At 41.6% G+C, this 12,587-nt stretch overlaps 1 protein-coding gene across 2 annotated transcripts in view; it reads left to right on the top strand.

Moving 5' to 3' along the window:
* Positions 1–11,198, top strand: part of LOC110522211 (solute carrier family 35 member F1) — a 113,788-nt gene extending 102,590 nt beyond the window's left edge. For both annotated transcript variants that reach the window (XM_021600417.3, XM_021600420.3), the window contains exon 8: positions 9,143–11,198. In XM_021600417.3, coding sequence (XP_021456092.1) covers positions 9,143–9,367 — 225 coding nt within the window. In that variant the 3' untranslated portion in view covers positions 9,368–11,198. The remainder of the gene's footprint in view (positions 1–9,142) is intronic.
* Positions 11,199–12,587: the final 1,389 nt, after the last annotated feature.

Here is a 12,587-nt window from a genome sequence, read left to right as displayed (position 1 = left end):
TTGACCACAGCTGTAATCTTTGCCTCTAACCAGTCTAGCGTGAGGAATGAACGCATCGGCGTGATGGAATGCTTGTGTCAGCGGTTCACAATATGTGCTTTATGGGACAATACAATTCTCAGGAGAGCATACTGTCCAATGTTGAAATGATAGTGGTGTCCGAATTACATGTTTGTCCTTGGGTGGAAATCGTCAATCATGAAGATTGCAGTGCTAATGGTTTGGTTTAACAGTGCTGGGAGCAGCAGGAGCAGAAAACCAAGATCCTCTACCTCTATCCTCAGACAGTCATATTTGATTCATATTCTCTAAATGTCTCATGTCCTCACAGTATAGCGAAGCTGGGATGCATTCAAATGAGCTGTGGCTGGTGTCATGTGATGCTATCTCTAACTGCTGCGACCACGGTAGGAGGAGACCATGGCCTGATGGGAGTCTAATCTCTAAACTCTCGTGCAAATCACAAATCATAATCCCAGAACAGAGCAACATGGGAAAGGTACAGGCAAAGGGCAACCAACAATAACACACCATCTGCTTAAATGAAAACGGCTATATTTGAATTCTCCCCGAAGATTTTACGACATTGGATGATGAACAGTGGTGGTGAAAGTCTTTTTCCTTTTCCTCTCGCTTCTGAGTTTCTATCACGGTATGCAGGGCTGTAGCCGTGTCTAGGTTCATGTCAACTAGAGTATGTGGAGATGTAGAATGTATTCCTCGCAGTTTTCAGTTATGGCTTTCTCCTCTCATATATTCTCCCTCCCTGCAAAAGCACTGTCTCTGTGCCTGTTACTCCACGTGTTAATAAAAGCCTTGACTGTGGCTGTTGCGGTGACCGTATTACCGCCACACCGGTGGTCAAGAGTCACAAAGGCAGTCAAATTCCACATGACCGTTTAGTCACAGTAATTAGGCTTCTCTATGCTCTGACGCTGCTGATGGTCATTAGTAGCCTACCAAACTTGCTAACTGCCTGGTACTCAGCACTCTATTGTCCCTCTAATTACTCTGATATCAATGCAAATGTCTTCAAAAATCTAATCAAACACTTCAAGAGAGCCCATGAGCTCATGTTGCACAACATTTCTACAGGCTATGCAACTGCTAGAGAAAACAGAGTGATGGCCGCTAATAAAAAGATGAGTATCCCATCAGCTTTCTATAGACTAGGCCTACTATATTCATTTCTCAACTTTCCTAATATTAAGCACATTGCTTCTCTTTACAACAGGAGTATAGCCTACCTGGCTCGCATGAAAATAAACCACAGGAAAAGCATCCTCCATTCGCTATTTAAGTGCATAAAGTTCCCTCAGCGCTCACAACAAGCAACCTCTGACAAAGGTCCCTCTACTTCTATTTGAGTTGGAAATTATGAATCAGACACCTTATTGATAGCAACAGCTCCTGGAATCAGAAGTTTTATGGACTCAATGGAGGAACGTAGTCAGAGAAATGCTGATGAATGTCTTGCTTGAGCTGTGCATGCAACTGATTCACCTCTGATGCACAGAGGCAATGTGTATTGGAAGAGATTTCTGAATGTTCTTCGCCCAACATACTGCAGTAAGGCCACAAAGGGAATGCCGGCGTGAAATTCGATGCATTATCAAGTGCTTGTCAAATTGTGAATGAGAGACTATTGGAGTGTGCACAGCCTGCGCAAAAAAACCCAAGCAGAGCTCATGCCTTTCAAGCGACTTTTTCCAAATCATCATTAGATTCTCATCATGCGGCCTTACAATGTATTAAAAGTCAAAACATGTAGCACAACGTTTGTAGAACAACTGAATTTACATAACTCTAAATTAAGCATATAGAAGTACCTATTTCTTTGATAACCGCTCAACACAGATACTCCGCATGTGCGCTCTCCCTCAAATCGTTTGGAGACTTTATTTTTATATAGCTTTGTTCAAGTTGTATTCCTCATAATATAAAATAATTATCCGGAATTATAAACAAATATTGTCTGCTAAAGGAACTAGTGTAGCCCACAGCCATATGGCACAGCCACATCAGGACCTAACATATGGACAACTCAGTATGCTATTCTGTTCTTCTGAAATAGACTACATTTTCTTCATATCATGCTTCTTTAGACCTGTCTAAAATAAATAATGGATTTATTGTGAAAGTATAGGCTATATTACATGGATGTATTGTGTGGAAGCCAGGAGATGCTAAATATGTTTATGTTAATTAATGATCGATCAATTACCGTGAGACCGACAGTTATTTGCTTGACAATCACCGGCTGACGAAATTTCGTCACTGCCATAGCCCTAGTCTTGACAGAGTCATTTGCATGATTTGTTTCACGTGGTCTACATTGATATTGTTCTCAGGAGTGTTTCCTTTAGCAAATGCTAAATTGAAACCCTGCAGAGGAAGTATTGCTGCGCAGCAAAAGGGGTGTGTGTCTCCAGAGAGAGATCATTCCTGGTTGTCAGGGTAATGGTTCATATTTCAGTGGCACGAAATGGGAAGGATTAATTATGTCGTTATTTGTGATGACTCCCTCTGCCTGCTTCTGTGACAGTGACGTTCATCCGTCATGTATTTGGTGTTGTTTCTGTAAATGTATGGCCAAAATGTTTTTATATCTACTCTATTCTGTGTTTGGCTGCTATTGTTCCGAGACAATGTTCTATTCATTGTATGTTATTCATCTATTTCGTTTCCTTGGTTGTTTATCTTGTCTAGTTTGTTTGGTTTCTAGAGGATTGCTCCATATTGCTGCAGCATAAGGCACATCTAGACACAATCTCAGGCCAAAGGCAATCAAGGGGCTAAATAAAAGCCTGGACTTTACTAATTCATCCATATTTCTCAAAAGCTTAGAACACATGGTAATGGTGGTGTGTGTGTGCTTTTCTCTTCCACACTCTATGCTTCTCTCTCTCTCTTTATCACTCTACCTCTCTCTCTCGCTGCTAGCTCCAACACCCAGGGGCCGTATAATTGTGTACAGTGCGTTCAGAAAGTATTCAGACCCCTTGACTTTTTCCACATTTTTTTAGGTTACAGGTTACAATCGTTTTCCCCCTAATCAATCTACACACAATAGCCCATAATGATAAAGCAAAGAAAGTTTTTTTCAGGCCCTTTACTAAGTACTTTGTTGAAGCACCTTTCTCAGCGATTACAGCCTTGAGACTTCTTGGGTATGATGCTACAAGCTTGGCACACTTGTATTTAGGGAGTTTGTCCCATTCTTCTCTGCAGATCCTCTCAAGCTCTGTTAGGTTTGATGGGGAATGTCACTGCACATCTATTTTCAGGACTCTCCAGAGATGTCCAATCGGGTTCAAGTCCGGGCTCTGGCTGGGCTACTCAAGGACATTCAGAGACTTGTCCCCGAAGTCACTCCTACATTGTCTTGACTGTGTGCTTAGGGTCGTTGTCCTGCTGGAAGGTGAACCAGGTTTTCATGAAGGATCTCTCTGTATTTTGCTCCGTTCATCTTTCCCTCGATCCTGACTAGTCTCCCAGTCCCTGCCGCTGAAAAACATCCCCACAGCATGATGCTGCCACCACCATGCTTCACCGTAGGGATGGTGCCAGGTTTCCAAAGAGTTCAATCTTGGCTTCATCAGACAAGAGAATCGTGCTTCTCATGGTCTGAGAGTAGTCCTTTAGATGCCTTTTGGCAAACTCCAAGCGTGCTGTTATGTGCCTTTTACTGAGGAGTGGCTTCCGCCTGGCCACACTACCATAAAGGCCTGATTGGTGGTTGTCCTTCTGCAGAGATGGTTTTCCTTCTGGAATGTTCTCCCATCTCCACAGAGGAACTCTGGAGCTCTGTCAGAGTGACCATCAAGTTCTTGGTCAACTCCCTGACCAAGGTCCTTCTCCCCCGATTGCTCAGTTTGGCCGGGTGGCCAGCTCTAGGAAGAGTCTTGGTGATTCCAAACTTCTTCCATTTAAGAATGATGCATACCACTGTGTTCTTGGGGACCTTCAATGCTGCATAAATGTTTTGGTACCCTTCCCCAGATCTGTGCCTTGACACAATCCTGTCTCGGAGCTCCATGGACAATTCCTTCGAGCTCATGGCTTGCTTTTTGCTCTTACATGCACTGTCAACTTTGGGACCTTATATAGACATGTGTGTGCCTTTCCAAATAATGTCCAATCGCTGATTCAATTAAATTTACCACAGGTGAACTCCAATCAAGTTGTAGAAACATCTCATGATGATCAATTGCAACAGGATTTAGCTGAGCTCAGTTTCGAATCTCATAGCAAAGGGTCTGAGTACTTATGTAAAGGTATTTCTGCTTTTAAAAACAAAAAATTAAATCTCCCCAATTTCGTGGTATCCAATTGTTAGTAGTTACAATCTTGTCTCATTGCTACAACTCCCGTACGGGCTTGGGAGAGACGAAGGTCAAAAGCCATGCGTCCTCCGAAACACAACCCAACCAAGCTGCACTGCTTCTTAACACAGTGTGCATCCAAACCGGAAGCCAAACCGCACCAATGTGTCGGAGGAATCACCGTGCACCTGGTGACCTGGTTAGCATGCAATGCGCCACAGGAGTCGCTAGTGCGCAATGAGACAAGGATACCCCTACCGGCCAAACCCTTCCTAACCTTGACGATGCTAGGCCAATTGTGAGTCGCCCCACGGACCTCTCGGTCGCGGCCGGCTGCGACAGAGCCTGGGCGCGAACCCAGAGTCTCTGGTGGCACAGCTAGCACTGCGATGGAGTGCCCTAGACCACTGCGCCACCCGGGAGGCCTCTGCGTTTTATTTTTAAGACATTCGCAAACATTTTTAAACCTGTTTTCACTTTGTCATTATGGGGTATTGTTGTGTTGATTGATGGGAAAAAATGTAATCCATTTTAGACGTAACAAAGTGTGGAAAAAGTCAAGGGGTCTGAAAAAGTCAAGGGGTCTGAATACATTTCAAATGTACTGTATGGTGTGGTAATCGTGTTTACCCAGGGAAGGGGCTGCTGCCCACTGCAGGCTGGCCAGAGAGGGGGACCAACATGGGCATTATGAATGGAGACTGACATGGTGCTTTGGCATCCTGAGGGTCTGCCCTGAGAGGAAAGGAATCTACCGTATCTCTGCTCTGTATCTATTGAGCGGTCTGAATGTAAATCTTAAACAGACGTTTAATAATTATATATAATATCTGTGTTTGTTTTGAGATCAGAAGACTGATAGTGATAACAAGGCTTTTATGACCAGAGGGACTTGAGATGTTATTTCTGCTACTCCCATGACGCCCAGCCTCTTAGCATGTTTAAGAAGGCCCCATATTCACCCCCTGGAGCCGAACATAAAACTGAGCCAAAATTGCATCAAAACACACTCATAAATTATCCCAGAGGCATTGCATTGTAAACCAGTGTCTTACATTTTGATGTTAGCAGGTTCCTCTTATGATTTTCAAAGAATGTTTACGGTGGGGACGCATTAGATTTATAATGTTGCCTCCTGTTAACGTTCATTATTGCACTGCAGCAGTCTTAGCTGTAACTCTAGGTTATCTCTAATCAGAGACTGATTCGGAGTCCGACCTGGGACAACAGATCAGTGGAGTTTCTGGTCAATCAGCGGCATTACCGCTAATCAATCCATTACCTACCAGGGAGAAAAGAGAGCCAGCAGTACTGCTGTACAGACGAGGCTCCCGATTTGGGAACCATTGCAATAGACCTATCAGTCCACAGAGTAAGTGGCATGTAATCAAGGAGACGACTAGACCAGAAACACCCAATGTCACAGTATTACAGAACATTTCAGTAGAGTTGTTAGTTGATTACATCAACAGCCCCCTTCCATATATCACTCAGATCAAACAGTCAGTGGTCTTATTAGACTCTATCAAACCCTTGTTGGAACACTATACTATAGACTATGACCTACAGAGAGCTCCGAAAGTTTTGGGACCGTTACATACATAGTCCCCCCATTATAGGGGACCAGAAGTATTGGGACAAATTCACTTATGTATTAAAGTAATACAAATTGAGTATTTGGTCCCATATTCCTAGCACACAATGATTACATCATGCTTGTGACTCTACAAACTTGTTGGATGCATTTGCTGTTTGTTTTGGTTGTGTTTCAGATTATTTGTGCCCAATAGAAATGAATGGTAAATAATGTATTGTGTCATTATGGAGCCACTTTTATTGTAAAGAAGAACAGAATATGTTATGGATAATCCTAAATGAATCGTGAGTAATGACGCACAAATATCATACCCTCCAAAAATGCTAACCTCCCCTGTTATTGTAATGGTGAGAGGTTAGCATGTCTTGGGGTTATTTTATTGTGTGTCTCTAACTTTTTCACTCATCATTATTCACGATTCATTCAGGATTATCTGTAATCATGGTAGCATCCACATTAATGTAGAAGTGTTTAGAAACATATTCTATTGTTATTTACAAAAAATGTGCCTCCAAAAAAGATACAATACATTATTTACCATTCATTTATATTGGGCACAACACAAGCTGTAACACAACCATAAGAATCAGCAAATGATTCCAACAAATGTTTTGAGTCACAAACTTGACACCCTCAAATTAAAGCTGACAATCTGCACTTTAACCTCGTAATTTCAAATCCAAAGTATTGGAGTACAGAGCCAAAACAACAACACAAATGGTCACTGCCCCAATACTTTTGGAGCTCACTTGTATGTGTCATGTTGACATACACTGAATATACAAAACATTAAGAACACCTGCTATTTCCGTGACATAGACTGAGACCAGGTGAATCCAGGTGAAAGCTACGATCCCTTATTGATGTCACTTGTTTTGGGGGAAACTCAATATAAGGAAGGTGTTCCTAATGCTTGGTATGCTCAGTGTATGTGTGTTGTAATATGCATGATGTATACATGGCATAAAGCTCCATTGACACGCAGACTGTGTAATGTAACATTCTCATTGGAGCTTCTGGCCTTTACATTTTTAGATGCACTGTGTGCCTATTTTAGTATTCACTGTGTACTGCGGTGTAAACACAACGGACTGGTTTGTAGCGTCACTTTCTGCCTCTCACAACCTCTAATTAGGGTCAGTAGCCATGTATGTCTGTAAATCCATGTCTGCGAAGCCATGTCGGCAGCCTCTTGGTTGGTTTTGTATGTATCAAAACAGGGATGATCCCAGAATGTCTAAGTCATGTGACGTAGTACAGAGGAAACGTTCTGCATGTTTGTTTTCCCCCACAATCTGGTCTAGGAATACGTTTTTGCCGTGTATCTCTCAAATGTGGAAAACATGGCTGGTTGAAATATGGTTGTTTTGACCTCGTTCAGTCAACTCAATCGCAGAATGGTGTTACCACCCTGTCTTTTAATACAGTGATATTTTTTGGATTGTCACATGGCAGGTTACCGCTGGTTCTAGGATGTGACTCTTAATAGATGTTCACCAGGAATAGAAATAGACAGTAGGCTTTCTGCTTTCGAATGCTCATTACCTCATCCTCTGCCAAATGCTTTTCATTATTTTCCTCATTCTTAACTTGAGTTTCTAGACATTAATGTAGTTATCACTGTATCACTCAGTGCTCCAATTCTACTTACCAAAAATATAAACGCAAAATGCAACAATTTCAAAGATTTGACTGAGTTACAGGTCATAAGGAAATCAGTCAATTGAAATAAATTCATTAGGCCCTAATCTATGGATATCACATGACTGGGAATACAGATCTGTTGGTCACAGATACCTTAAAAAAAAGGAGGGGCGTGGGTCAGAAAACCAGTCAGTATCTGGTGTGACCACCATTTGCCTCATGCAGCGTGACTCATCTCCTTTGTATAGAGTTGATCAGGCTGTTGATTGTGGGCTGTGGAATATTGTCCCACTCTTCAATTAGTGTGTGAAATTGCTGGATATTGGCGGGAACTGGAACACTGTCGTACACGTCTATCCAGAGCATCCCAAACATGCTCAATGGGTGACATGTCTGGTGAGTATGCAGGCCATGGAAGAACTGGAACGTTTTCAGCTTCCAGAAATTGTGTACAGATCCTTGCGACATGGGGCTGTGCATTATCATGCTGAAACATGAAGTGATGACAGCAGATGCATTTTACGAAAATGGGCCTCAAGATCTCATCATCTCCGTGCATTCAAATTGGCCTCGATAAAATGCAATTGTGTTTGTTGTCCGTAGCTTATGCCTGCCAATACCATAACCCCACCGCCACTATGGAGCACTCTGTTCACAACGTTGACATCAGCAACCCGCTCACCCACACAACACCATACACGAGGTCTGCGGTTGTGAGGCCGGTTTGACGTACTGCCAAATTCTCTAAAACGACATTGGAGGGGGCTTATGGTAGAGAAATTAACATTAAATTCTCTGGCAACAGCTCTGGTGGACATCCCTGCAGTCAACATGCCAATTATACGCTCCCTCAAAACATGAGACATCTGTTGTATTGTGTTGTGTGACAAAACTGCACATTTTATTGTCCCCAGCACAAGGTGCACCTGTGTAATGATCATGCTGTTTAATCAGCTTCTTGATATGCCACACCTGTCAGGTGGATAGATTATCAGGGAAATAAACAAATTTGTGCACACAATTTGAGAGAAATCAGCTTTTTGTGTGTATGGAACATTTCTGGGATCTTTTATTTCAGCTCATGAAACATGGGACCAACACTACATGTTGCGTTTATATTTTTGTTCAGTATACATGTGGGGGGAATATGTCCTTTTGCTTTTGTACCATGAGATCTGTCAGTAGATCATGAGCAGCGCTCAAGGCAGCCTGTTGGAAACTCAGAACACTGCTATTACAATGCCCTCAATATGTTCATCTTATCAGACAGAGATTATTTAGGTTTGTTTGTTGGAGGCAGCAGGTAGCCTAGCGGTTAGAGCGTTGGGTCAGTAACTGAAATGTCTCTAGTTCGAATCCCAGAGCCTACACAATGTGCCCTTGAGCAAGGCACTTAACCCTAATTGCTCAAGATTGCTGTTAATAATGGCCGACCCTGGCCAAGACCCCACTCTCAGGGGGAGTTGGATATGCAAAAACATTTTTTCTCCAATTTAGACGTGTATTAGTACACACTTCTGAAATAGGACCAATATAAGCAATTTCTCAGTTGACTGAGTGTATGTGTCTGCTCCAGTTTTCAGGGCTCTACCTCCTGTCCTTCATCATCATTGTGCTGGGTCTGGTCCTCTACACCTCTTCCTCTACCTACGTGGCCCAGGACCCGCGCATCTACAAGCAGTTCCGCAACGCCGGCCACCCCATTACGGACACGCCCACTCTGGGGCCCCTGGAACCCTCGGTGACCTATACCAGCCTGAGGCAGGAGATAGAGGAGGAGCCTCGCATCAGGGTGGCCTGAGGGGCTGGAGCCTAATCATCCACTGCACCGCCTCCCAGATTCTGTACAGAGAGAATGATAATGATCACTGAATGATAAAGATATAATCATGTAGCAAACTAGCAAAAGTACACTGTGATCACAAACTGTGAATAGATAGCAGTGACTATTTCAGATTGAGGATTTGTTTCATGTATAGAAATATACTGTTCCCCCATCACATTCCCTCTTACTGTGCATTGGACATGTTTAAAATGGTTTTGTGTTAAAGGCTTGTGTAAATGGTGACTTGTTTCTTTATTTTTTACATCTGCACAGAACTTTATTGGATTTTAAAGATTTGAATTTGAGCTGTGGGTCTAGCTCTCCCATTGACTTTATTCCAGTGTTGTATTGTTCCCTCAGAGATAAGATAAAGTAATACACAGACTTACCACGAGTCAGTGCCTTACAATGTATTACTGTTGTGTGTGTGAGCTGCACATTTATAAATGGCCCCTTCCTTGTAAGCCCAGAATTGTCTGAAGACATTGGATACTGTGGCCCCTCAATTTAAATGAATAAACTCTATTTAGAGCACTGTGGACTGCTTCTCTGCATTACATTTAGTCTGCCCTTACAACTACTTGCTAAACCACACATATATCCAACTTTCCATGTTGGAGACATTATCTCCCGAGGCCAGTGGGCATAAAGACAAATATATCCGGATTCCTAATGAAGCGAAGTGATTATTGTACATTTGTTTCATTGTTCATACGTACACCGAACTCGAGTTGATAGAGAAAATAATGTGATGATCACAATGCACATGTCATTCCAGAATTGTGATGTTCTGTTTTACTGATTGTCCAGCTGTTGGATTGTATTTTGTGTTTGCTTTTTATTCCCTGCTGGATTTTATCCAAAGCACATTAATGGAACGATTTGGAATCTATTTCTTTCAAAGTAATATTATCCTCTGTTTTGTATTCTATTTGATGTTGGTGCATTGGAGCCCTTGCTGTCAGAAGTGTTGCTTAAAATAAAAGTATCTTGGTCTGAAACGCAGAGAAACGGAAATATCACACCACTCAAAACATGGTGAAGATTTGTGGCAAGTAAACACACAGGAACACTATTTACAACTGAAGATTGGCGAGAGTGGTTGTGCAGATTCACATGCTATCACTGGGTCAGATAACCACATCCACAATTCATTCCTGAGTGCAGGTCCCCACCTACAACACAGAAAGAGCAGGTCATGTTGAAACAGTTACTCGTTCGCTTTCATCATATTCTGGAACATGTGAAACGTTCATTTTTGCCAGACTCAGCAAATGTAATTTGGTCATAGGGACCAGATTGCAATATCTTAAATCATAGGGTTTTTCCTGAACTTGATATGATAAAGTGGGTCTGTACATACAGTATGCATCAGGATGTAATGCCAAAATCAATTTATATGGAACATCAGAGGGAAAACATTGGATCTCTTACTTTGCATACTGCATTGCACTTCGAATACAAGTCACAACCTTAACATTGCCAAAGGTTTAAAGGAAAGGTTGCTGTCTTGTGTAAGGCCTAAACGTGCTATCAATATTCTTTAGATGTGTGGGTACTTAGGCTGTACTTTGCTTAAATCACCTAGATGAATTAAAATAGTAACATACTGATGACATATTGTACCCAATGGGTAGGCCTAAACCTTCAACTGAAACTTAAGTCCTCATATAGCAGTGGCATATGATGTAAACAGAGAGAAATCTGCAGTCATTTACCATTTTGATATTTGCATGTTCTAGGTGGATTGGCTGTGGTAATGTCTATTAACTGTAAATTGTTTTCAAATAAAAGACTTTGTCAAAAAGAGATTGAGAGAACTGTGTGATTTATACAAACTTCCTCCTGATGATGATGATCACCACGCAATTGGTTGAAAGTTGTTTTAACTAATGTAGCTAAATGGTAACACCCTGAACAGCTGCTCTTGATTTCGATCGGCCCGGTTCAGTTAGCATTTTTGGAATAGCCTATTCATCTTTTGGTACACTATACTATCGTTCAAAAGTTTGGGGTCACTTAGAAATGTCCTTGTTTTTGAAAGAAAATAATTTTTTTGTCCATTAAAATAACATCAAGTTGATCAGAAATACAGCGTAGACATTAATCTTGTAAATGACTATTGTAGCTGGAAACGGCAGATTTTCTATGGAATATCTACATAGGCGTACAGAGGCCCATTATCAGCAACCATCACTCCTGTGTTCCAATGGCACGTTGTGTTAGCTCATCCAAGTTTATAATTTTAAAAGGCTAATTCATCATTAGAAAACCCTTTTGCAATTATGTTAGCACAGCTGAAAACGGTTGTTTTGATTAAAGAAGCAATAAAACTGTCCTTTAGACTAGTTGAGTATCTGGAGCATCATTAATTGTGGGTTTGATTACAGGCTCAAAATGTCCAGAAACAAAGACTTTCTTCTGAGACTCGTCAGTTTATTCTTGTTCTGAGAAATGAAGGCTATTCCATGTGAGAAATTACCAAGAAACTGAAGATCTCGTACAACGCTGTGTACTACTCCCTTCACAGTACAGCGCAAACTGGCTCTAAACAGAATAGAAAGAGGAGTGGGAAGCCCCGGTGCACAACTGAGTAAGAGGACAAGTACACTAGAGTGTCTAGTTTGAGAAACAAACCCGCAAAACACCCGTCTCAACGTCAACAGTGAAGAGGTGACTCTGCTGATGCTCCAGATACTCAACTAGTCTAAAGAAGGCCAGTTGTATTGCTTCTTTAATCAGAACAACAGTTGTCAGCTGTACTAACATCATTGCAAAAGGGTTTTCTAATGAACAATTAGTCTTTTAAAATGATAAACTTGGATTAGCTAACACAATGTGCCATTGGAACACAGGAGTGATGGTTGCTGATAATGGGCCTCTGTACGCCTATGTAGATATTCCATTAAAAGTCAGCCGTTTCCAGCTACAATAGTCATTTACAATATTAACAGTGTCTACACTGTATTTCTGATACATTTGATATTATTTTAATGGACAAAAAAAGTGTTTTTCTTTTAAAAACAAGGACATTTGTAAGTGACCCTAAACTTTTGAAAGGTAGTGTATATACAAAAGTATGTGGACACCCCTTCAAATTAGTGGATTCGGCTATTTCAGCCTCAGTATTAAATCGAGCACACAGCCATGCAATCTCCATAGACAAACATTTCCAGGAGAATGGCCTTACTGATGA

Source organism: Oncorhynchus mykiss, chromosome 4, assembly GCF_057628025.1.
Source record: "Oncorhynchus mykiss isolate SJ-2025 chromosome 4, ASM5762802v1, whole genome shotgun sequence".
NCBI lineage: Eukaryota > Metazoa > Chordata > Actinopteri > Salmoniformes > Salmonidae > Oncorhynchus > Oncorhynchus mykiss.
This window is presented reverse-complemented; position numbering and strand designations above follow the sequence as displayed.